Source organism: Chondrus crispus, genomic scaffold, assembly GCF_000350225.1.
Source record: "Chondrus crispus Stackhouse genomic scaffold, scaffold_4, whole genome shotgun sequence".
NCBI classification, from domain to species: domain Eukaryota; phylum Rhodophyta; class Florideophyceae; order Gigartinales; family Gigartinaceae; genus Chondrus; species Chondrus crispus.
The window spans coordinates 465,260-489,027 of NW_005179249.1; the positions used below are offsets into that span (position 1 = coordinate 465,260).

General features: G+C 54.1%; 9 protein-coding genes; 6 read left to right on the plus strand and 3 right to left on the minus strand.

The window, feature by feature from the left end:
- The first annotated feature begins 704 nt into the window (after window positions 1-704).
- CHC_T00006268001 (hypothetical protein) lies at window positions 705-1,979 on the plus strand. The gene has a single exon (XM_005717891.1). It carries the CDS (start codon window positions 705-707, stop codon window positions 1,977-1,979), a length of 1,275 nt encoding a protein of 424 aa, XP_005717948.1.
- Window positions 1,980-2,395: 416 nt separating this feature from the next.
- CHC_T00006269001 (hypothetical protein) lies at window positions 2,396-4,121 on the minus strand. XM_005717892.1 is given in 3 exon segments: window positions 2,396-2,741; window positions 2,742-2,961; window positions 3,001-4,121. The coding sequence occupies 2 exon segments, from the start codon at window positions 4,119-4,121 to the stop codon at window positions 2,742-2,744; spliced, it is 1,341 nt and encodes a 446-aa protein (XP_005717949.1). The 3' UTR covers window positions 2,396-2,741.
- Window positions 4,122-12,175: 8,054 nt separating this feature from the next.
- Window positions 12,176-13,927, plus strand: CHC_T00006270001 (hypothetical protein). XM_005717893.1 is given in 2 exon segments: window positions 12,176-13,027; window positions 13,028-13,927. 1 exon segment carries the CDS (start codon window positions 12,176-12,178, stop codon window positions 13,025-13,027), a length of 852 nt encoding a protein of 283 aa, XP_005717950.1. The 3' UTR covers window positions 13,028-13,927.
- A 129-nt stretch (window positions 13,928-14,056) lies between these two features.
- Window positions 14,057-14,795, minus strand: CHC_T00006271001 (hypothetical protein). XM_005717894.1 is given in 4 exon segments: window positions 14,057-14,171; window positions 14,172-14,323; window positions 14,413-14,577; window positions 14,780-14,795. 3 exon segments carry the CDS (start codon window positions 14,793-14,795, stop codon window positions 14,172-14,174), a joined length of 333 nt encoding a protein of 110 aa, XP_005717951.1. The 3' UTR covers window positions 14,057-14,171.
- Window positions 14,796-14,875: 80 nt separating this feature from the next.
- CHC_T00006272001 (hypothetical protein) lies at window positions 14,876-16,401 on the minus strand. XM_005717895.1 is given in 2 exon segments: window positions 14,876-15,054; window positions 15,055-16,401. The coding sequence occupies 1 exon segment, from the start codon at window positions 16,399-16,401 to the stop codon at window positions 15,055-15,057; it is 1,347 nt and encodes a 448-aa protein (XP_005717952.1). The 3' UTR covers window positions 14,876-15,054.
- Window positions 16,402-17,121: 720 nt separating this feature from the next.
- CHC_T00006273001 (hypothetical protein) lies at window positions 17,122-17,256 on the plus strand. The gene has a single exon (XM_005717896.1). It carries the CDS (start codon window positions 17,122-17,124, stop codon window positions 17,254-17,256), a length of 135 nt encoding a protein of 44 aa, XP_005717953.1.
- Window positions 17,257-17,337: 81 nt separating this feature from the next.
- Window positions 17,338-19,079, plus strand: CHC_T00006274001 (hypothetical protein). XM_005717897.1 is given in 2 exon segments: window positions 17,338-18,696; window positions 18,697-19,079. The coding sequence occupies 1 exon segment, from the start codon at window positions 17,338-17,340 to the stop codon at window positions 18,694-18,696; it is 1,359 nt and encodes a 452-aa protein (XP_005717954.1). The 3' UTR covers window positions 18,697-19,079.
- A 22-nt stretch (window positions 19,080-19,101) lies between these two features.
- On the plus strand, window positions 19,102-20,810 carry CHC_T00006275001 (hypothetical protein). XM_005717898.1 is given in 5 exon segments: window positions 19,102-19,135; window positions 19,293-19,567; window positions 19,694-20,459; window positions 20,568-20,788; window positions 20,789-20,810. The coding sequence occupies 4 exon segments, from the start codon at window positions 19,102-19,104 to the stop codon at window positions 20,786-20,788; spliced, it is 1,296 nt and encodes a 431-aa protein (XP_005717955.1). The 3' UTR covers window positions 20,789-20,810.
- Window positions 20,811-23,440: 2,630 nt separating this feature from the next.
- CHC_T00006276001 (hypothetical protein) overlaps window positions 23,441-23,768 on the plus strand; it is a 1,522-nt gene continuing 1,194 nt past the window's right edge. The window contains exon 1 of the mRNA XM_005717899.1: window positions 23,441-23,707. Coding sequence (XP_005717956.1) covers window positions 23,441-23,707 — 267 coding nt within the window. The remainder of the gene's footprint in view (window positions 23,708-23,768) is intronic.

Genomic DNA, 23,768 nt, shown 5'->3' on the forward strand with positions numbered 1-23,768 from the left:
CAGAAATTTTGATCGAACTCGTTGTAAAAACAGGTGTTTTCCCGACTATGAGGACAACGTTACCGTACTGGGGATTTCATTATCCAGCTGATAGCCCTTCCCTCAACCACAGGTACCAGTTAGGAAACCGGACTCTGGCCATCTGGTTGCTTGCACGTCATGTAATGCTGTCTCTGCACATACAACAAGGGCTTTCGTGAAGCAAGGGTTCGTAATGATGAGGCGGCGTCGAACCCGTCCAGTTCCCATGGCCCTAACAAAACCTTCATTGTAGTCTTGAGGCTATGAAGCAGCTTCTATCGGGCTCAAGATTACGAACAGCAACGTGAGAAATGAATGCAATAACATTGCGTGTTCCCGTTCCAGTATCGAATCTGAGCCAATGAGGACATATCTGTCTCATCAAAAGATACCCTCCCGTCACAGTGTTCCGCCGTGTGTCATTTTTGTTTCCCGTCACAGTATTCCGCCTTGTGGCATTACGCCCATGCGGTGTAACCGGGCGCCTTCCTACAGCAAAACTATAAAATTCACGTACAGTACAGACAGAATACGTGGGAGTTCTGCAACAGGGAATAAAATCACCTCATGACGATCTGCGTATAAAAGTTATGAATGAGATCAGTTGCCCTTAAAAGTTCTGGCGGACCACACCCTCCTTCTCTGCAGCCCTCATTTCTGTAACAATTCTGTAGCAATTGACCATGGGGTTTTCTTTGAGTTGTGTTGTCTTTCTCGGCCTGACACTGTCTCAACTGGTTTCGCTCTCCCAAGGTCAAACTTGGGGGGCTGAAACAGTTTCAGACAGCCTTCGTCCGCAAACAGCATGGGAATCAAACTTTCTCGGCACGAACGTAATTGTCACTGCTGCTGGGCAGTCGGTTCTAAGTGCTATTAGCTCATGCAATGGTATTGTCGGCTCAACTGGATATTGCACTGTGGACATTCAAGGCGATCCTTCTGATTCTTCTATTATCATCAGTCGCTCCCGCACGAAGCTCACTTCTTCTACTGGTGCCGATATTACTTCATCGGGTGCCGTCACGTTTATTGGTATCTACTCAGGAATAGAACAGGTCATCATCGAGAAGCTCTCATTGCGTGGGCACACTGCGTCTGAGGTTTACGGCATTTTTCTAAACAGCGGAGACATTAACAAGGTCATCATTCGCGAAAATACTATTTACGACTTTGATGGTACCGATAATGCCCACGGTATTGCTGTATACGGTAGTGGGTCCACTCCAATTCGAAATGTCATGATAGAAAAGAATGAAGTCTATAACATGCGGACTGGGTCCAGTGAAAGCATAGTTGTTAACGGAAACGTGTATGGGTGGGCAATCAATGACAACTACGTCCACGACGTGAACAACATCGCTATCGACGCAATTGGAGGAGAAGGAACGTTACCGCCTTCAGCGGGTGCCAGTGGTCCGCATCCGGACGACGCTGCCCGAGGTGGTTTTATAGAGTACAATGTCGTCAGAAGAATGAGCACAGCGACGAATAGTGCGTACGGAAATGAAGAATCGTGGGCGGCTGGCATCTACGTGGATGGTGCTCGAGATATTAAAATACAGCTGAATGAGGTCTACGACGCACCATGGGGTTACGAAGTGGGAGCTGAGAACTGCATCATCACAGAAGACATAACGGTGGTCGACAACTTTGCTGAAGGCAGTTTCTACGGCGATTTCCTCGCAGGTGGCTACGCAGCAGGTGGTTTCGAAACAGGAGCGTATCAGTGTAATCCTCTCAGTACTCAAGATGCTGATGAGGGCCACGGAAATGTTGAGCGCATTACTGTTCAGAACAATGAATTCACCACGACGGGGGGGACCGAAGACAATGTTTACGTGCAAAAACGAACGACACTCTCGATCATTGCCATTGACGAACCAGGATTCTCTGCGGTCAACCCAACCGGTACTGGATGTACATCTCCGTGCGATGCGAACTCGTACAGGACCTCGTAAGAAGAGTTCTTCTTTGGTGGACTGAATTTAGGCGTCATTAAGAGTTCTTGGTCCATAGATATTGTCTGGTACACGTGTAGTGCTAATGAGTACTGCATTCGACAAAACTCTGTCTCACACCTAAGGATATAAACAAAAAAACAATGTCTGTAAGAGACTCTTGCATGTTTCTTCAGACGAGGATGAGATGGTAGGCTTTCGAAACAAGAAAAGACACTCCCAGGCAACCGGCACAAGATGCTATTCCGCTTACCTCTTCCATCTGAATGTACTTTGGCTTTCATGTACTCTAAACGTGGTAATAGGTCGGTGTTGCAAACTTCGCGACAGACGTGCTGCATCACCGAAGGTTTTATCACAGCAAAGTGCGTGCAAGCCCTGGGCGTAGGCAAATAAGTTTCGCTTGACACTTACTAGAGGACTTCAGATATTATACTGATAATTGCAAGGTGAGCTCGAGAAAAGTTTCATCCTGACGCCATTGCCAGGGTTCTACAGCCCTATCATGTAAACAGTGTTTACATCTAGAAGCCTGGTCGAGGCGAGGGAGATATTCACTAAACACCTCCCTCTCCTCGGGCAGACAGGGTTCAATTAGAAACACCAGCAGTGTATGAACTCTGGGGACTCAGAGATACAAACCCGATCGCACTTTCCATCGAAATGCACATGAAAACTACATTCGGTACTGCAACTGAAGACCAAGTCCATCCTGGATATCACAAACCGTTGCACCTCATGTCAAAGCAAAAAGGAGCAATGCTACATTGGTCTTGCCTTAATGGCATACCTTCGAGCTGTTAAAACTGCAGCTGCGCCCACGGCTGCTGCTCCGACAACAAGTAGCCCTCGTCCGACAACCATCTCCTGTTTATCGGCGCGCTCTACCGCTTCCGCGTAAGGCGTATTTGAAAAGGATATCATCGAATAGAGGGGCAAAAACGATTGGGGGAACAGCCGATTCGCCAAAACCTCAAGCCGCCTTCTCAGCACTGCAAAAGGCCTGGCCGAACGTGACGACATATCTTCGTAGTGATCAATCGCAAGATCGGCGATAGCATCTGCGTTTTTCTTTCGCGCGCTGGCGTACTCCTCCGCTGCAAGCTTCAACTCGCCCCAGCCATGCTTCTTCACACTATCCACGAACAGCCGGCAGTCTTCAAATGCTGCATTGCATCCCTGACCGTAGAACGGGACGATGGCATGCGCCGCGTCGCCAATGATGATAGCCTTTCCCATGTAGTTGTACGGGTCGCAACGGATAGTGAGCAGGGAAGGGGTGGGGTTGTTCGCAAAGTCTTCAGCCAGCATGGGCATGCACTTGACCGCGTCTGGAAAGTTGCGCATGAAGAAGGCATGAATTTTTGCCGTCGAATCGAGGTCATCGATTTCGTCCTTGTCCATGAACAGCGTACATGTAAAGGAAGTCGCGTCGTTCGGCAGCGCGATGAGCATGAAGCGATGCCTCGGCCAGATGTGAAGCCACTCGGCTGGAAAGGCGTGCTTGGCGGTGTCTGGGTTTAGATTTACCATTGTGAGCTCCTTGTATGCTGCCGAGACATAGCTCTGTGAAAAGTTGAACCGGTCGCGGCGTGCCATGGCTGCGCGCACCTTCGAAAACGACCCATCTGCCCCGACAATGAGTGTGGCTGTAGCCCGAACACTCTCGCCACCATCCCGTGGTTGCAAAGTGACAGCCGGGGCGTCAAGATCCGCATCGACGCAACGGGTTCCGAACACAAGCGTGATACCCTTTGCTTCCTGGCAGGCGTCAAGAAGGAGGTTGTTGAGGCGGTGTCGGGACACGGAAAGCAGGTATTCACCCGGCTGTCCGTACCTCTGTAGCTGTAGAGGAGACGAAGCGGAAGGTGGGTGCACGCAACGCCCGTGCATAGGGACACCGATTGCGGTGACCTTTTCAGAAAGACCAGCCTCAGCGAGAGCAGTGAGGCCGCGCGTGGAGATGGCGAGGTTGATGGAACGGCTGCGCTTCGTCGGTTCACCGGTCGGGTTGCGTGGGTCTGCGCGGTAGTCGTATACGTGAGTGGAGAGACCTGCTTGGGATAGAAGAAGGGCAAGGAGGCTGCCGGCCAGGCCCGCGCCGACTACTATCACATCGGGAGTGGTAGGCTCAGTGGACATCGCGGAGGTGGAGGACTTCGGGTTCTTGGTTTTGGTGCAGCGGTTGACCGCAAGGTAGTGGCGGAAGATGGCGGGGGGGGGGGGGGGGGAGGGAAACTCTGCTTTGCCCCGAGTTACCTCAGGCAGCGGAGAGAAGACAATCAACTCCCCCTCTAGAAGAAAGGCAAAGAAGTGTGAAGCTGGACAAAAAGGAAAGGTTGTGTGTGGAACGATTCAGACATCTAACCTTCCAAGATCTCAATAATAGACGGCAATGGTTGGTTGTCCAGGGAGCAAAGCCTCCTTTTGCCACCCTTTTATTGGTGGAAATCATGCTTTCGATTTTTCTCCATTCTCGCCTTGCGAAAAACACTTCCTCCTTCGAAAATCCCCGAACCGGCGTTCATAGAAAAGGCGTGAGCAAACAATCAGTGGCGGTATTTATATCACATAGGTAGGAAAGTCGATAAGATCCGATTTAAACTGGTACCGTATGTGAGAGATCCGCGTTATGGGACGGCACACGAATGAGGATGATGGCGATATAGTAGAAACGTTGTTGGATAGCGATATTTTTTCGGTTCTGAATGTGCAGGAGCCGCGAGATGTAGTGTCCATGAAATGCTCAATGAGGACAAGGGTGATATGAACTCAGGAGACGATGAGGATATTGAAGATGAGTGGGGCAAAGCGCCAGATATGTGGGACTGGCATATTGTCGTGGAGGATACAGGCGTCGCAAAGAGTGGCACAGGGTACGGGCGGTGAGGAAGCCACATTGGTGACCTCAGCGGCCCCAGCGGAGTGGCAAGCACCTTTCTTGAAGAAATCCTGGGCTTAAGGCTTTGGAATTTTATGTCGTAGGCGGTAGGTTCGTGCGGGGGCACACTAGAAGGAGGGGCTTCATACTGGACCAGGGAGTCCGCAGGGCAGTGGGCTGTGACTGGGACCATGAAGGGCCTTTCTAGACTGCACACGAGGTCTTTGGGCGTACATAAGTTTTGAGCAACTGTATCACAGACGGAGTTGCTGCGGTGCTTGACGCCAAAGTAATCCTTGCAGATAGGATGACGCACAAGCAACCACATTGCCCCTCGAGATTGAAAGGCTCAACTACATTGTTCTTGACCACAAGAGCCTGACGTCGAGATAGCGAGGGAGCATTGCCTCGCGTCACTAATCAGTAGAGCTTTCGTTTTCGGTGACTGAGAGAGAGAGAGAGAGAGGGAGAGGGAGAGGGAGAGAGAGAGAGAGAGAGAGAGAGAGAGAGAAATATAAAATGACAATGACAAGTTATCGAAGATAGCGGATGTATTCGAGTATCTAGAAAGTGCTATGCCTTTCTGTCTCCTACGCACTTGGGACGCAAGTCTATTGACTGTCCATGAGGCTGCTGGTAGAGTACAGAAGAAGCTGCTTGCTATCGTCCATACTCACGTTACCAATAATACGCAGCGGTTCATTAAACAGCAGCGGCGCTTTCCTCACATTCAATGTCCCTGTCGAATCTTCTGAGTTACTGCTCACAGGGTTATTGCCCAGCAGAACAAATTTCGCCCCGTCCTGCTTCAAACCTTTGATAAACCTCCACGACTTTCGGATGCCCCATTTTTGCATCCCCATCCAGCTCACCACCAGATCGACCTTCCTCGGAAGCGCCTGTCCCACCTCCTCCGCTGATGCTTGTACAAAACCGCCAGAGATGTCCCCAAAGGCTCGTTTCAGGTCCTTCATATCTCCGACTGGCTCTTTCGTGTCCACGCAGTAGAATTTCAAACCAGGAAGCTCGATTTCCAGCTGTGACACCACGGGGGGCATCCACCCCATCACCTCCCGACACGGGGCGGCCGCCATTGTCAGGATTTCTTCTGACTTCGCAATTTTATAGACCATCAACGAAAGTTGCGTCGTGTTGTCCATTGAGGTGTTGACAGGACTGTCGTCAATGGATGCAGCATTTGTAATCTTGTTGATATGTTTCGCTTCCGCTACGTTGTCGGATTCTGGACTAGAATGCTCCTGGCGCTTTGAGATCGGCGAGCCTTCTTCGGTTACATTAGTGAGTGAGTTGTCCATTTTTTTTTCTTTTCCATTTCCATTCGCGTCCTGCTCGTCTGCTTCTGAAGATTTCTCCGTCGGGCCTTCATTCTCTCCGCTTGCGGTTTCCCCTTCACCCTCAGGTACGCCGGTGGCCAGCACCCCTTCTTCGCGCGACCCTTCTTCAGCCTCTTCGATGAAATCCTTTTGAGTATCGGTTGATTTGTTCCCGACCTTTCCAAGTTCCGCATCGCCCGCAAACAGCTTCTGTTCTGTTGTGCCACCGGCCTCAGCCGTTGGTTCTGGCTTATCAATGTCTGACGTTTTCGACGGAGAGATTTCGCCCTTCAGTTCTTGGGAAGGAGCTTCTTTCTCTATTTCTTGGAATGGTTCTTTGTTGCTCGGACGCAGCGAACTCTCTCCATGAGAAGTGCCGTCCTTGTTGTAATTTTCTTGCTTGACTACATTTCTAAAACTGTCGCTCTCATGTTTACCTTCGGAGGGAGTTGCTTCTTCTGTTTTTGGTGATTCGCCCATTTTATTATTTCCAAACTGACTAGAGTTTGAAGGAGCATGACCCTCCCATCTCGAGATTGGGCTCTCGAGTGTTTGGGAATTCCTCCCAGAAGTACTACGCTTTGGTTCCATCTCAGATGATATCCTCGTTTTTTTCGTTTCCTGATATTCCAAATGCATCGAAGCTTCAATTGAAGCGCTGTCGTTCTTTTCCTGCCTTGGTACTAAATGATCAGGCATTGACAAGTCCAGAGCGCTCACCACAGATAGTTTGCCTTTATCATCGACGGCGGAAATTTGGCCAGATCCTTCATTAGACTGAGACCGTAGTGCCTCAAGGTCATTTGAGTCAGCACCCTTCTCTTCTATCTTGGATGCGTGCACCATATCCTCCCTTTGAAGAAAATCAGGACTACTTTGTTGTCGAACACTTCCGTGTTTTGGGATGCCGGGTCCAACAGTCTGGTTTTCGTTGTCCAACTTCATTTCGTTCTTTTCGGAGCCGCCAGCTTCAACGGCCTGGTTTCCGATCTCCAGGTTAATACTCTGTTGTGCTTCGATGACCGGATTGCTGGATTGGTTTCTGTTCTCGATAGTGGCCCTTTCTGTTCCTGCCACAACCGGCTGGCTAGTATGGCTGCTGAGGTCCATCTTGACATGTGCATTTCCTGTGATGACAGACTGGCTGGTTTGGTTTTCGTTCTCCAACTTAATGTTCTGTTGCGCTATCAAGGCAGGTTGGATGGTCCGATTTTCTTTGTCCGTCATGGCTTGGTTCCATCTGGCGCCGTCAATAGGGACGGTATCATTTTTACTTTGCACCTCTAGAACTTTTGTGCCAATTCCGTTAGGTGTCTTTGTCTTGTTTACTTTTGATGTTGAAGGACCTTCACCTTCAGGCGAGGTTTTGGAACGATGAAGTTCCTGGGCTGCTGGCCAACCATTACGCGTTCTGTTCTGGAGCATTGCAACATATGCAGACTCAATTGTGACACCCTTCTTCTCTGGGGTATTCCGAATAGAATTCACCCTTTTGAAGAGCTGCATGGCTGTGAAAGCTATCTTCTGCTTTGTTTCAGAAATGAGACCTCTTAGGCGATACTTGCTCGATAGATAAGAATCGTTAGAAGTTTTCACTTCCACATTGAGCGTGCGCACAACTGTGCCCGGGATTGCTGGATTGATAGCATATGGAAAGCCATGGTCTGTGCCTTCCGATGAAGGAAGGACTGTTGCTCGAGCGTTTTGCTGTATAGCAAAGAATATCAAGACTGAAACCAAGAACGCAAGACGTCCTGCGATATTAAAGACTTCCATCAAGTTTGAATATCGCATACTTCAAAAGGACTTGCTGATAGTCCAAGTGACATGGACGCAATGAAACAGGCAGCGGTCTCCTTTCGAGCGACGAGCGCGGTGTCTGCTCGTGAGAATACCAACGAGCTTGAGACCAACTGAGTCAAAATTCCCCCTGCCGGAAAGTGGCTGCCCGACTTATCTCTAATGGAACTGCCTTCAGAAGGATATCATCGACGGGCAAGGCCGTAATGCAACGAAAACTAGCAATATTCTTATGGACATGACTGGGAATGAAATTAATTCGAAGCGTTAGGTTTGCAACGTCGAAGTGAAATAGGTTCTTAGACTACAAACGAATTAGGAGTGATTTCGATGAAGATGACCTTTCTCAAATGCGTGACGATCTCTTGGACGCACAGTCCTTAAAATGGTCAATCGCCTGTTCTCGAAAAAGAAATCCAATTTCTCTATCACAATTGGCCTAATCATGGTATCGTCATCTTCACTTCCGTTCAAGACTCGTTCAATGGCTTTTTGCCCTGACAATACAGCCTTGAAAAGCTAAGTGAGAATGATGTACAAGTGCAAGTGCAAATGCTTTTACGTGGTTGCATGTTTAAATAGTGATAAGATAGGGCAGACTGCATCCTCGAATTCTTGAGCCTCCGGCAACAGCTCGCGAGCAGAGTCTAGCCTACGACCCCAAGCCACTTTAAAAACTCCGGTTAGTCCTATGTTACCTCTTCAGCGAGAGAGCAGTTTACTACGCCAGAACGGTGCGCGCTTGAGCATTTCACCTGAGCGGCGGACGCGCTCCCCCAGCTGCACCCCTGTGCCCGCATAATTCTTAACAAAAGACGTATAACTCCTGCCGCGCTTTTCTCGCACGGCGAGCTGCGGGAGGCTGTTCTCGTCCTGCCGCTTGCCACCGTTGGTGTACTGCGCGAGCGACGACTCTGTTTTCCAGAACGAGTTCTGCCGCTGCCTGTGCCCCGACTCGCGCGACGTGCTGACGTTCATGCTCTTGCTCGCAAGCAAGTCGGGCTTCTCACCCTGAATGCGGGTGACCGGGGTGCTAGAAAACGCGAGTAAGCCGAACAAGTTTTCGTTGCAGTGACCGCTGGTGGCGGCCTGGCGCACCTCCTCAATCGAGCGACAGAGCCCCCTCGGAGAGAGTGGCGTTGCGGCGGTGGGGCGCAGCGAGGGCGGGCGCGTGACCGGGAGTGGCTGCATCTGGTTTTCCGGGGTATCGATGAGGTGGAGATTCTGGTGGATGCTGTCGTCGTTGCTAGCTAGGCTGGAGATGGAAAACCGGGACGAAGAGCGTTGCGGCTGGCGCAGGGACGAGGGGCGGGCGTTGTAGGTGCCTTCTGAATAGACACGGTTGAAAGTTTGCTGATTGGTGAGAAGGAGAGGCTTGTGCTCGAGGATGCGCTCGGGGCGCGAGGCGATGGAGCGCTCCTGCGGGGGCCGGAGCTGGAAGATATCGCCGTCATATCGGTAGCCGTTGTGGACAAAGTAGTTGAGAGCTCTTGCAGGGTCTTCTTCTTCTTCTTCTTCGTCGTCGTCGTCGTCGTCGTCGTCGTCGCCTTCCTCGTCGAAAGAATCGCCTTCAGGGACGTCGTCAATGAAGGCAGCGAGCTTGTCGGCGACGGCAAAATCGGAAGGGTGGATGGGGTTAGTTTGGGCGGGGGGCTGGGTGGTGTGGTTATCCCAGAGGGCGGGGGGAGGGAGGGAGGTGGGAACGACGTCGTTGAGGAAGGGGAGATGGGGGGGACTGTGGAAGGCGTCGTCGTCTTCGTACTCGTCGCGGACGCGGGAAGGGGAGATGTTTGACATGGCGAAGGTGAGATGAGGGAAGTGTGTGAAGCGGAAGGGGAAATGGTCCGAAGGTGAGCGGACAGTTAGTGTCGGACTCTGGGACGAGCCGGCTCACGAGGGCGGAGGGTTTTGTTGAGGAGACGGGCGCGATGGGTCGGTTGCAACGGGCCGATGGGGGGTGGAAGGATGACGTAGGATGGTTAGGTAGCACGTAGTGGGTGGAGCTCTCAGCGAGGCGAACGGAATGGAAGTGGGCGGGAGGGAGGACGGTGTCGATGGGACATGTGGTGGGGGGTGGGGGGTTTAGGGGGATTTGGAAAGGAGGGAAACGGGTCACAAAGGGAACATGGGGATGGATATGAGCGTAACGGGAGGAAGAAGTGTCGGGGGATCGGCAAGCATGGAGTACGAGGGGATTGGCGGAGAAAGGCTTCCGTTACACGTGCCGGAGACATCGGCTCGAGAGTGGTTCAAAAAACATTTGATAAACAGGGGCCACTGCGCCAGAGCGGGCACGTGGCTGGCCCGGTCCCACCTGACGTCTGACGTCAGGTATTTGGAAAACCCGCCATCTCAAATTTCCGTGCAGAACGATTCCCCTTCCTACCTCTCCCCGCCCACGACCCCCACGACCGTTCGCCAGCCACACTCCGGATTACCCTAACCCCTCGCCTTGCTCCAACAATCTCTCAGCAAGTGCCGCCATCCCTCACCGCACCTCCCTCTCTTCCCGAGCATACTTATTAACTTTCCGCCCCCACCCCCCCTCTCCTTTCTCCAATTTCTGCACCACCCTCAACTTGGCGCTCCGACTCCGCACATTCCGCCTCGCCTCCTCCTCCCCCGCCATCACCGGTTTCCGATTCACAATCCCCACGCCGCCCTCCTCCCACGCCGCCATCTCCCTGAACCATCTCTTCGCGATCCGGTCCTCCAACGAATGGAAGCACACAACCCCCATTCTCCCGCCGGCGCCCAGCAACCGCACTCCCCGGGGCAGCACCTGCCCCAACGCGTCGAGTTCCCCGTTCACGGCAATCCTCAGCGCCTGGAAGCACAGCGTCGCCGGGTGCATGCCCTTCTTCCGCCATCCCTTCACCTTTGTGATCACCTCCGCTAGCTCCCCCGTCGTCTCAATCTCCTTCCTTTCCCGCGCCGCCACCACCGCGCCCGCGATGCGCCGTGCCTGCCGCTCCTCTCCGTACTCGCGGAACACCCATTCCAGCCGCTCCTCCGACATCCCGTTCACCAAGTCGCGCGCGCTCACGGCGCCGTCCGCCCCGCCGGACATGCGCATGTCCAGCGGCCCGTCCCGCGTGAACGAGAAGCCTCGCGAGTCCTCATTCAGCTGCATCGACGACACCCCTACGTCCAGCAGCATCCCATCCACGCCTCCGTCCCCCACGCCCACAGACTTGAGCAGCGACGGCATGTCCCGGAAGTCCCCGTGCAGCAGCGTGACGTTGTCGTGGGCGGACAGACGCGCTCTGCTGATGGCCAGCGCCGTCGCGTCCTTGTCGATGCCTATGTAGCGCCCGATCTCGCAGCGCGAGAGTAGAGCCAGCGCGTGCCCGCCCGCCCCGACCGTCCCGTCCACGAACGTGTCGAGCCGCCGCCCGCAGAAGTGCGACACGATTTCCTCGACTAGCACCGGCTCGTGCGGTTGGCTCGCGGGGAGCGTCGCCGCCTTCTCCAGCGTGGCGGAACATATGGGGCGCGCTCGGCGGGCCTGCAGGGAGCAGGGGAGGTGTCTGCAGGGGTGCAGAGTGCGGTAGAGGGATTGGCTTGGGATGAAGGAAGTGGCGGACATGGCGTGTAGCGATGATGTGGCCATGGAAAAAGAATTGCTCGCGGGCTTCCTCGTAGTGCGTTCGCGGTCAGCCCTTTCTGCGGTTCGAGACATGCACTTCTAGCACTTCTGTTGTGAGGTTGTTGAGCAGGCAGTGGTTTGAGTGGAGAAACGTCGCAGCAAGTCTCTCCGACGCGACGCGAAGCAATTGGGCAATGCACGGCGAAGCATGGCGAGGGGGGCGAGGGGGGCGATTTTGGGCTTGTTTTGATCCCTGGAATTCGTTTAGATCTCGAGGCGAAACTTGACAAAAATTGGGCGAATTATTTTCTCTTAGACGGTTTTTATTGGTGGAAATAGAAAAATTGCGAACAGGGACATATTCCGCCAGACCCAGATATTCCGAGGTGCGCTCCACCAACCAGTTTGCATCATCACGAAACATGCAGACAAGTCTGAGAGCCTCCATACTAGCTGCATACTGTACCCCTGGGTCTCCGGACGGGCTCAATCTCCGCAGCTACTTCGAAACCTATTCCACTTCTTTGCGCTCATCTACCACGGGCAAGCAAAAGAAAAGTCAACAAAACAGGCTTACTCTTAACAAACCGTCATGTCGTCGGCATTTGTTTTCTTGAGCCCGTGTTCCGTCCTTGGAGCGGCGCGTCCTTCCGCCCTCTCCATATCGAACCCGGCCCTCAAGTCCACCTCCTTCGTCCCTCGCTTCTCGAAACGCGCCAAAGTCGCAGCCGCGTCCAATCGGGGAGCCGCCCATGTGTACAAGACAGAAATGGCGTTGCAAAACGCCGATCCCAACGACAAGATCCTGGAGGGTCCGTTCCAAGGCAAGTTTGGCGACTGGTATCTGCGCCAGTCCGACGCGAACGGCGTGCTGGGCTACCGTCTAGCCGTGGCCGCTATGGCGGTATGCATGTCTGCGTCGGTGGGCCTCGCCGTCACGAAGGGCACTGAAATCCCTTCCTCAGTCTACGACGCGCTCTATTTCACGAATCTCGTCTCGTTTGGTGTGGCCCTGCAGACCATTCACATCTACATGAAGCCGCTGCACAACGCCCTGAAGGTGCTTTGGGGCCTGGCCTTGGCGGCCTCCATCGGCCTCGCCGTGTCGCCGCTGCTGGGAGGGGATGGGCTGGTCATGGCGGTTTATGAGCACCCGGCGCTCTTGCTGGCAGTCGGGTGGCAGTTCGTCGCGCTGACGGGGCTCTTTATTAAGGAGGCCGCGTGCTTTGGGAGAGTTGAGGCTATCTCGCTCATCTTTCTGGTCCCGGCACTTGCCGGTGGGCATTTCTTGGGATTCTTACCGGGAAATGTGGAGAGCTCTGGCGCCGTCGCGTTCGCCGCGTTCTTCCTGCTCTTTAGCGCTAGGAAGTTCATGCAGCCTGCTACGGATGATATCGGGGACATGTCCGTGTTTGAGTATCTTGCGAAAGGGGGATCTTTGTAGATGTGCTTGTAAGGAGCTGGACGAGACCGACGGGATAATTCTTATGATGAAAAGACGACGCTTTGGGGGCGGGGTTGTGAAAGCTTGACGTTGTCATGCCGTGGGCGAGCGAAGTTTGCATATGCGTTAGATTCTGAGTGAGCGTGCGTGGGTATCGGCAAGGTCTGGCCCTCAAGGTGTGGAGACTCTCTTGCATGATGTGAATACTGTATGTGTGACCTTTGTACATGGTTGGGGTCCATGTGTAGTTATGCAATTAGCCCGCTACCTTTCTATCATGTTTGATGGCGATGGGTATTTGTATCGACAGTAGTGTTGAAGTGTGAAAGCTGGGCAGGATATCGATATTTGACTACAACAAGGGTTAAGACTGTCCGACGCTTTGTGCCCGGTGACACGGGGGATGCTCTGCGATGAAAAAACTTTTTGTTTTCAAGGGATTGCACCGTGAAACGTACGTGGTCAGATTTAGCGACTTGTCAAGGGACATGGGATACTGTACGACAAAAAGGGATATGAGGAGTGAAGATGGCATTGCTTGGACTTTGCACACAAGGTGTTGAAAGGCAAAAGGAGATGTTCTGTGACCAAAACTTTTGACCAAGGTTTTTACCAGGAGGTTTTACGAGTTGTGCGTCCAAGCTGTCACAGAGTGCATCGGCGCGACAAGTGATAATTTGCTCAGGCGGACGCTTCTTCCTTCTTGGAAGCTTGCATGGTGGAGAGAAACGCGTTGTAGCCGACTTGGATGGTGTTAATGTACAGGATACGCTGCGACGAGGGGATGAAACGGAAGTTGATGATATGAGCAACGGGCCAACTGTGTCAAACGGGCAAGGGAATTGCGCGGCAGGGGTACGAACAAATGCGCCGAATAAAAAAAAAGGTCAGTCGTTGTAATGGCGGCGCGATGCCATCGCCCGATGTGTGCGCAGACGCGAAAACGTACACAGTCCAGTTGACCTTCATGGTGGGCCAGAGCTTCTCTTTGACCTCGGTAGTGATCTCGTTGGGCTTTCCGTCCATGAGCTTCATGGAGCCGAAGAAGACGGAGGTGAAGATGGGGGCCCAGAAGATCTGATCGATGGCGGTCTTCGATGCGACGGCGGCGGCCGAGGTCGGGGCGGCGGTCATGATGGTGCGATCAAGGAAGCCGTACCAGTAGTGGCCGATGGGGCCGTGCAGGGCGACGCCGAACGCGCCCATCTTGGCCGTGCGCCTGGCGTCCCACGCCTTGCCTTTGGAGATTTCCGGCCCTTGCGCGACCAGATCGCCCAGCACGAAGCCGGTCAGGGACTGCGGGGCGGAATGGGGCGCGGGGGGAGGTCAGACTGGAGTTGGGTTGCGTGGCGCAGCGGGGAGGTGGGGGCGGAGGTGCGGCTTACCGTCATGGTCTTCGTTTGCAGCGGCTTGGCCACGAGGGCCGCGTTGTATCTTGCCCAGATTCCGGACATTTTGGAAGTGTGGGGGAGTGGGGTGAAGGTGAAAGTTGTGGAGGGGTGGAGAGAGAAGAGGGGTGCGGAAGAAGTGCCGGGCTGGAGTGCAAGTGACTGGTGATTGGGGTTAAAGAGGAGCAGAGAGGATGTGTGTATAGGGGGTGATTCTTTGAGGGTATGATCTGGGCAGGATCAGGAAATGTGTGCATTGGAGAACGGCTTTGAGATGGTGCCTGTTGACGTCGCTACGGGTAGGGGTCACGCGTTGTAGACCGTCCGTTGTCCACCGGTCGATCGCACAGTCAGGCAAGTGGGCCTGATCCCGATCGCATTGACGAGTGGATAGCGTTGCTCCCTTCTTGTCCAATCGTTACCCTGCACTTGCCCGCTTCTCACTGCACTGTCCTTCTCGTATTTTTCAATATTTTACAAAAAAATGCTACGATTTTCCCACAAAAACTCCCTCTGACAACAAAAACTGACTCTATACAGAAAGCCTTCAAGGGGAGGCTAAAACGACCAAGCCTATAGCATGCAAAACTCAAGAACAAACAAAAAAAAATGCCGATGCCCGTTTTAACTTCCTCTATATTATCTCAACGTCGAAGCCTTATCAAAAAGCGAGTTGACCACGTTATCCATGTTAATCAGCGTGTCCAAACTACTCTGATATGTCTTCGACATCGGTAGATCATCATACACAATTAAGCACCCCTCCCCTTGATCCAAAATCCCGTTCAACTTTTTGTCCAAGATCATTTGCGACAGCTTAGACTCCACATCTGCCAACGCCAAGTTGATCAGCTTCGCTACATGCTCAATCTCCACTCTCGAGAACGGCTCGATCAGACGCAACAGATTCTGCTCTTTCAGCGTGTCGTACAACGAGCTCAGATGAGCATGCACAATCGGATCGTCCGACAGCTCCGCCTTGTAATTGTTCAACGTCTTTTCAAACGATTCCAGGCTTCTTTCCGAGTGCGCTTTTGCCACCGCTACCATCGCGTCTACTTCGCGCCCAGAAAACTTCAGTGCCACGCTCCCGTTCACAATCCCCGGCACATCCGAAGCACTCCCCGTCATAATCTTGCACAGGAGCATGTACTTCAAATTACTCACAGCCCGGCTGTCTTCAAGACTCATAAACCCTTCAAACCCTTCGTAAAAGTACGAGTAGGCCGTCTTGTAGTCCTTCTCTTCCGCGGCGATAATCCCGGCCTGCATATCAATTTCCGCCTGTAGAATCAGCGGCACGTAAATTGCATTCGCAGTTGTCCGCGCAGAAGTTAGAGCCGCGCGCGCTTTTGGAATATTGCGCAACGCGTGGTGAATGCGCGACTCCACAAGCTGAATCTCCAGCAAGTGCGCCTTGTCATCCAGCCGTTTCACCTCTCGCAGCAGATCCGTGATCATCTTCAGCGCCTCCGCGTAGCGTGAATGCGACAGATATAATGCCGCCAATCGACCCTCCACTCGTTGACGTAGGAACGTTCGCTTCTCATCCCTGCACCATTGGATTGTCTCCTTACACAACTTGACCTGCAACTCCTCTGCGTTCTCCGCCTTCGATGCAGAGTCCAGCAGGCCGCGCACGATCTTTGCCGTCTTCGCCTTTGGGATGGTCGTGAAAAACGGACGCAGCGTTTGGAGGAGATCCGACACCTTTTCAGGGATGCCCGTCCGGACGAGGAGAGCTGCAAGTTTCAAGATTGCCGTCTCTTTCACCTTACTAGTGTCCTCAATAGCAGGTACTATGGGATCATAGGGAGGCTCCTCGGCATCGATGATTGCGCGGTAAATGGCTTCGGCCTCGTTTGGATCGGTCTTCGCTTCAGCTTCGTGAAGCTTTTGGGTGAGAGGACCCTCAGGCTCTTCTTTCTTGGGAGTGTTGCCGGTCTCCATAGTCACATCAGCGTCTTGTGCTACCGCAGCAGGCATGCTGATAATGTGGACGGATCCGCCAACGAGGCGGCTCGAGTGAATGCGATCGACGAGTTGCTGAAAGACGTTCCTTTCAAGATCTTGCTCGAACGAGCAATTATTATGAACAGAATCCTCGCTGCGACTCCTAAATTTGTTCCTGTATGTCCAGGGGTGCGGCGCTTGACGGACTCCTTCTCTTTCGTCTGAATAAGACTCTCTCTCGCGCGGGACAGAATCGAGGAGCGGTATTGCTGGAGGGGCGCGACATGTCAAGGAGCCACCCCGAATGGCAGGCACAGGAATGCTTTTTAGTTAATTTTTTAGAAGGTCGGAGTGTGTCAATATGCCTTCCAACCGGCCGATTGATTTCCGCTCTCTGATTGATCTCATTGGTCGATGTTTACGACAGGTGGACCAACACCTTCCGGCCCGGCTTCCGGCTACAGTGCCAACAATGCGACGTGTCTAAGATGTCCAACAGGCTCTATTGGAATGTTTTGATTACGGATCCGAAGTGGAGTACTATGTGCATGTTTTGCAATCCCCGACGGGAATAGTGAAGGCTGCGTGATCTCGTTAGCAGCTTGCATCAATTCACCTCGCTTGCGTGGTTGACAACAGAGCGTGAAACCACCAGCAGTTCTTTGCGACGCGTCTGTTGCATACCGTACAGACCGTGGATGAGCCTTCTAGCTGGCTCCTGCGAGCACAGCATTGGAATTATGGGGCGCTTCGATGACGCTAGTGGGCCCGATGGAATGGCGGAGCGGTGGGGCTCCTCGCGTTGTCCAAAGGACTGTCTCCGAAATAGACACATTTAAGGCGTGGCAGCTTTTTCTGCGAGCCTGTGCTACCGCTGTGGGCTCCTGACCGATACCATCCCGAATACAGTGCTACCGGTACCCGTCTTGCGATTTTTCTGTGTTAGCCTCGGTGGTGTTTTCCCTTGTCATGACTGACTCACCTCCTTCAGATACCTGCTCCCATAACGGGGTTGACTCGGAGCTTCTTTTCAACTACTACGACATCCGGAATGGAAAGGTCACCGCTTTACCCCGTGCCAAAAGCGACAGAGTTGAAATTAAATCCCTTTCAGACTTGGGCTTCGACATCTTCACGTACGCCAACTTACCAACTCATCACAAGAACGTGATGGAGGACTCTGCCGGCATCTGGACGCAGTTCTTCCTCAGCAACAATATCACTTTGCGCGGACCATACGACTGCGCAAACATGTTGAAGTCAAACACCGCAAGTGATCCTATTGTGATCACTGCAGATGTGCCCTTCATGTACTACAACACCGAAAAGGAGCTCACCCCGAGGGGCGAGCGGAAAGGTCTGATCAATAACACGCCGATCACTTTGGTGCATCTCACTCAGGACAAGAGGAGGACCAGGCTTCACAAAAACTTGTTCTACGCCATCGGCTCCGAGTTTGATATGTTCAATGCTGATGTGTCGATATGCTGCAAGGCCTGTTCTCAAGTTCACGACATCAGAAACACGCCGTGTCGTCTGGTGACCCGTTTTATGACGACAGACGGCGCATTGCGCGAACGAGTCAAGCGGGCGACTGGATATGGCGAACGAATTCTACATATTTCGGACAAGTGGGAGAGCTCATTGCACTCTGTAAACCACAGCGACAACGCGTACCTCTGCTCGGAGTGTGAGGAGAGAGCTGTCGAGCGAGGCGACATGTGGTATGAGATGAGCGGTTCATGCTCAACAGAAGGATGCGCGAATGCGGTAAGGCAGAATGAAATGACGACCCATGATGGCAGTTTGCGTTTGCTCTTCTTCATTAGCGAGTGGGAACGCAACAACCTTCCAGACGATGGCATTGCCAAGGGCATTAAAGACGGACGCATTCAGGTGATCAAAGGAGTGGAAGCAGGACTGAGCGAAAATGGTTGCCGATGGAGCGAGGAGATCGAAAGAGTGGCGAAAAAGAGTTGTAGCACGGATGAGATAGTCACGATGAAGAGAATTGTAATGCAGTGCCCGGGATTGTCCCAAGATGAACTGCTAGCGTTGGCGATGCAGAACAGCCGCCTCGGTGGGTGGCTGGAGGGCAGAAAGGGGGTAATTCAGCGCAAAAGCGAGGGGTTTATAAAATGCGACAAGCACTTCGAGGTCGGGCCGTGGATCGAAGGCAGGATCGCCTACGACCGTCGCGGGGTGGCCTGGGATGTGGTGCAAGAGAAGCCCGTCTTCGTGACTACGCGGAACAAGATTTCACACATCGCAGACACTGGCGGAGAGGAGGTGGCAGGTTCGGATGCGTTGGGTGAGTTTATCGCGTGAGCATTGTGTGGGTGCAAACGTGGGGAAGAGGCAAGTTTTGGTGAGAGAGATTGCTCTCACCACGGAGAGCGCATTGTGTATCGGAGGCGCGGCACATCCACGACAGGGTTGTTTTCAAACTATCGGTGTGCAGGTAGGGACTAAAAGCGGGGTAGCTCGTGCTCTCCCCTGCAGACTTGTGTGCACAAGTCGCTCCCACTGCGGCAGTGCAGCGGGTGACGGGGGCGGCTTTGGAACAAGGTGCAGCGTAGGCTGCGTCGAGAACTGAAAGGTTTGCACTCGTTGAAGCTGACTTTAAGGTGAGTTTGTTTTTCTCCCGTCGCGTGTTTAGGCTGGGTACCGAGATGCCGTAAAGAAGACACCGTTGCTCGATTGCAGAGCTTGGAATCATGATGGTACTTACAGATGCATTGTACAGGTAGGGGTCCGGTTGTCGCCGGCAGACGGTGAGTGGGGGAAAGAGGATGTGGCTGGCCGCTGTCCTGTCGACGCCAGTTGCGGCTTGAGGCCAAGTCGCCAGCCTCCCTTCACCGGCACCGAGGCACGAGTGTGCTCGTAGACACATGCCACTTCCATTGCGCGCTCTTTTGTCGAAGCCAGCTGCGGCCCGCAACGATTTGTCCAGCTCCACTTTGCTGACACCAAAGCACGAGCACGCGCAGCGCGCAGCCAGATGTCACTTGCATCCCTTTTCCGCGACTTGCCCTTAACACGTGTCCAGCGCAGGGGCCAAGTGGACGGCTGTCGCGGCCTCCATTCGCTGCCTCCGCCGGTCAATCCCCATACAGTACTCGCCCGCCGCACTCGGCACCGGCCCGTGTGCGTCCACAGTGTGGACTCCACACGCCCAAGAGGCCCTCCTCACAATCTAGTCCCCCGCTAGAATGGTGCAGACCGCTGCCCTTCATACGGGTGTGAGCCCCCCTCGCTGCACGTGTAGCTTATCTCATCTCCTCTCACGCCCGTATACGATTGCGTATGCCCGGCACTGTACCAGAGCCCTACAACGCCCTCCCACCACACCCCCACCACACTGACATCTTTGACCTCTTACAACCACGCATCGCGCTCAATCCGCACCCGGCCCCTTCCGTCCACCTGCACTGCCATGTCGAGCTACCTGCCCTCCTTCCGGCGCGCGCCTTCCGCGCCTGTAGACGACGCCCCGCTGAGCTCGCTCCCTGCCTGCGAGCTCACGCCTCTGACGCGTCTGGAGGCGGCTCTGCACGCGGACATCTTCGCGCCCACGTCCACGCTCCTCCACCCGGGCGACCCGTGGCGCGCCCTCGCGCCGCCCAACCGCCGCGCCCTCGCGCTGCGCTTCCTGCGCTTCCACCTGCTGCAGGAGGCCGCCGCGCTGGAGCACGCGCGCCGCGTCGCCGCGTGGCGCGCCGCCGACCGCCCGTGGGAGCGCCCGCTCAAGGCCATGGCCGGCCCCGCCGCAGGCCTGCCCGTGCTCCCGCTGCACGCCCCCGGCAGAAACGGAGACGTCCTCGTGTACTCCGCGGCGCGCGCGTACATCAGGGCACAGGTCAACCACGCCGCCCAGGAGGAGGCCGTGAAGACCTTTTTTGAATCCACGTTTTATGCGCAGGGCGCGCAAACAGGCCTGTCGGCCGTCGTCGTGCTTGACTTTCATGGCATGAGTATGAGCAATGTTGACTTGGTTGGGACGAAGAATGGCATTAGAATCTTTGCCGACTTTTATCCGGACGTTTTTAGCAAGGTCTTGGTTGTCAACTATGCTAGATGGCTGCACGGAAGTGAGTTGTCCTATCCCTGCATCGAACTAACCGCCTTTTGAAGGTAACATTCTGTGGACGTGCCGGTACTAACTTGAGTTTTTGTTTGCATCCGTGTGCGCGTCGCAGCCTGGAAGTGCATCGCGCAGCTGTTGGACGCGAGGACAGTGCGAAAGGTCATGTTTTTGAGTGACACCAACCAGATGCGAGAGGAGCTATCGAAGTCCTTTGCGAAGGCTGATATTCCCCGCTGGCTCGGCGGTGACGCCGGTGACGGCGCCTTGCAGTTATATTGCGGCGCCACAATCGACCCCGACGAAGTTGCAAAAACAATGCAGGCCAAAAGTTGATGCTACACACAGAACGCAATCGCACGGACTGTTGTGCCCTGGTGCCAGAGCTTGGAACGAAATTATATCCAGGACGATGCACGGTACTTGCCGTGGGCATAGCTTTCGTTTTGCACGGGCTTGTTCAGCAATGAGATGGCGACACGCCCGGCACGGCGAATGAGATGTATTGCATTCAAGAACGAAGTGCACATTACAACAGGCTATTTAAAAGTGTGTGCGTATACCCATAGGGCACACACACAAGCGCTGTCAACGTTGATCTCACCGGCTCAAGTGGGAAGAGAGATGAGGATGAGACATCACCATTGGGTTCCAAGGGGAAGGGGGATTGTACAGGCAGAGGCCTTCTTCCGAGAAGTGACAAGTCGGGGTTGTTTTAAGCGCGTAAAAGTGATAAAGAATGAAGGGTTAGCTACCCCGAATGCATTACGAGTGGTAGGATTTTTGATGGAGATCGAAGCGCATCTGTCTGCTGTGGTTATTGGTTTGAAGGCATGGTTTTGCGATAACTTGTAGTATGGACATGGGCCCTGGAGCATATGTTCCTACCCAGGGACATGGGAAAGAGATAAAGAGATGATGAGGGGCGAGAAAGTGGATTCTAATTTCTACGTAGGCAAGTAGTCTCTCCGAAGGGTTTATTCCGCTGGAATTGCAAGTCAAACAGCGGAATTGCACGGGCGCTACTTGTACAGGTCGTTCGGACGGCATGAAGATTGGAATCCTTTCTGAGCAACTAGGCGAGGCACCAATCAATTTGCAGAAGGGTAAGATCCAGCATGAGGGCAACAGTGCCATGGAGTGTACGGACCAATGAATGGGCGATTTAGCTGTAATTTATTTTTATCAGGGGGCCGGACATATTGGCTCGACATTTTTACATTTTATTTTATTGGATAGATGGCCGGACTGGCCACTCATACATGACGGAAAGCATGAAAATGCCATGAAAATGCCAGTGATTAGTCGTGCTAGAGTCAGATTTGAGATGTGATGCCCATGTGTTTCTACGGGCCACCGTTGCGCCGGATTTGGCGACCCGCATGGTGCCATAAGATACCCATACAGTCCTCTACGGGAAAATACTTAATTAAAAAGGCCTATTATTATTGAAAAGGCCTAATAGGTCTTTTTAATTAAGTATTTTCCCGTTGTGCTTTGTCCAGAAACCCAACTACTGTATCATCTACACGTGTACTGTACTATTCCCTTGCTGTCGTTAAGAATTAAGTTTAGTTGGAAATCTTTATTAGAGTGTGTTCCCAATACTGTACCGAAACAACACACGTGTGCCTCCCCCCCTTCTACCTCTAGCCTAATCTCCTTGCGTCCTCTTCACGTGCGACGCACTCCACTCCCCCATTGCCGTCTTCCCTTCCTCCACCCTGCAATGTCGGGCTTCCTCCCAAGCCTCAAGTGGCCCACGTCGAGCTTCGAGAGCCGCGGGTCCCCACCGGAAGACGCGCCGCTCTCCTCGCTCCCGCCGGCCGAGCGCGTCGCCCTCGACACCCTCATCACGCTCGCCACGCCTCTCCTCACGTCGCCCCCGCACGCGCTGCCGCGCAGTGACCCGTGGACCAAGCTCTCCGTGGACGACTGTCTCCGCGACCGCGTGCTGCTGCGCCTGCTGCGCTTCAATTCGCTCTCGCCGCCGCGCACGCTGCGTCAGCTGCGCGCCATCCTGGAGTGGCGCGCCACCGCGCGCATCGCAGAGGAGCCGCACGATGCCATGCGCGGCATGGCCGCCGGTATCCCCATCACGCTGCTGCCGCCCGTCGGGAAGGGCGGCGCGCGCCTCTTCTTCGCGCCCGCTGAGAAGTACGAGAAGAAGGATGTGCAACGTGCAGCGCAGGAAGTCGGCGTCGCCAGGATGTTCGAGTATATGCTGTACGACGTCGACGGCCCGCAGGCGGAACGGTGCGCTGTCGTGGTCGACTTCACGGGATTTAGTGCGAAGAACATGGATTTGGCCGGCATTAAGACCGGCGTGTATACGTATATCAACTATTACCCAGACGTGTTTCATGCCATCTTACTGATCAATTATCCCAAGTTTATGTACGGAGGTAAGTCGGGGCGCGTACGCGCGGCAAGCGAGTGGGACGAGGATGTGTGTGCACCAAGAATTGGTGTGACTCTAACCTGCGTGCGTTATGATTTTGTGTGCGCGCGGTAACCGCAATGGTCTCGACACGCTGGGCAGTGTGGCGAATAATCCGGCCTTTGCTGGACGAGCGCACAGCCAACCGAGTACACTTCTTGTCGGATGGGGCGTCTCTGCGTGCGGAGTTGGAAGGGGCGTTCACGAAAGGGCAAATCCCCCCATGGCTGCACGGCACGGCCGGCAGCGAGGACGCGACACTGGAGTTGCTCAACGGCGTGCGCATCGACACAGCGGCGCTGGCGGGGCGCTTTTTATAAAAAGTTTTTGGACATCTTTTTGACATCCGCAACCCCCCCGTCAGAGGCCGATGGCGAGACAACAAAGCAGCAGGCGTGGCGACAAGGCAGGCGAGACGCGACTCGGGCGCGGGGAAGGAAGCCAACGCTTGGTACTTGTACGGTATATACGCCTTGCGACAATCCGCCTGACCTCTTGTGTGTCGCGGCCGAATGATGCCCTGCACGTGACCTTCGTCACGCCCTGCCATGTCCAACCTGCTCACCCTCGGCGACGCGACGCTGCGCACGGACGACCTCGCGCTCCTCGTCCCGCCGGCCTGGCTGAACGACGCCCTCATCTCCTTCTGGCTCGAGCATCTCACGGCCCACGTCCTCCCGCCGGACGCGCGCGCCGTCCTGCTCCCGCCGAACCTCGCCTTCTTCCTCGCCCTCTGCAACGGTCCGTACGCCCTCCCCCGCGCTGCGCTAGGTATCCTCGGCAACCCCTTACGCCCGCCTGCACCGACGTGCAACGTAACGACCAAAAATGCGCCGACCACCGCGATTAGCCCGCCCAAAAACATGACCATGGACA

What these genes read in the sequence shown, in the direction of transcription:
- CHC_T00006268001 (XM_005717891.1), top strand. Translation starts at nt 705, where the DNA reads ATGGGGTTTTCTTTGAGTTGTGTTGTCTTTCTCGGCCTGACACTGTCT.
- CHC_T00006269001 (XM_005717892.1), bottom strand. Translation starts at nt 4,121, where the DNA reads ATGTCCACTGAGCCTACCACTCCCGATGTGATAGTAGTCGGCGCGGGC. An exon ending in ATTGATCACTACGAAGATAT is followed by an intron (nt 2,962 to 3,000) that starts GTCGTCACGTTC and finishes AGTGCTGAGAAG; the next exon opens with GCGGCTTGAGGTTTTGGCGA.
- CHC_T00006270001 (XM_005717893.1), top strand. Translation starts at nt 12,176, where the DNA reads ATGTCGTCGGCATTTGTTTTCTTGAGCCCGTGTTCCGTCCTTGGAGCG.
- CHC_T00006271001 (XM_005717894.1), bottom strand. An exon ending in TGCAAACGAAGACCATGACG is followed by an intron (nt 14,324 to 14,412) that starts GTAAGCCGCACC and finishes TCCGCCCCGCAG; the next exon opens with TCCCTGACCGGCTTCGTGCT.
- CHC_T00006272001 (XM_005717895.1), bottom strand. Translation starts at nt 16,401, where the DNA reads ATGCCTGCTGCGGTAGCACAAGACGCTGATGTGACTATGGAGACCGGC.
- CHC_T00006273001 (XM_005717896.1), top strand. Translation starts at nt 17,122, where the DNA reads ATGACGCTAGTGGGCCCGATGGAATGGCGGAGCGGTGGGGCTCCTCGC.
- CHC_T00006274001 (XM_005717897.1), top strand. Translation starts at nt 17,338, where the DNA reads ATGACTGACTCACCTCCTTCAGATACCTGCTCCCATAACGGGGTTGAC.
- CHC_T00006275001 (XM_005717898.1), top strand. Translation starts at nt 19,102, where the DNA reads ATGCATTGTACAGGTAGGGGTCCGGTTGTCGCCG. An exon ending in TAGGGGTCCGGTTGTCGCCG is followed by an intron (nt 19,136 to 19,292) that starts GCAGACGGTGAG and finishes CTTTTGTCGAAG; the next exon opens with CCAGCTGCGGCCCGCAACGA. An exon ending in GAGGCCCTCCTCACAATCTA is followed by an intron (nt 19,568 to 19,693) that starts GTCCCCCGCTAG and finishes GCACTGTACCAG; the next exon opens with AGCCCTACAACGCCCTCCCA.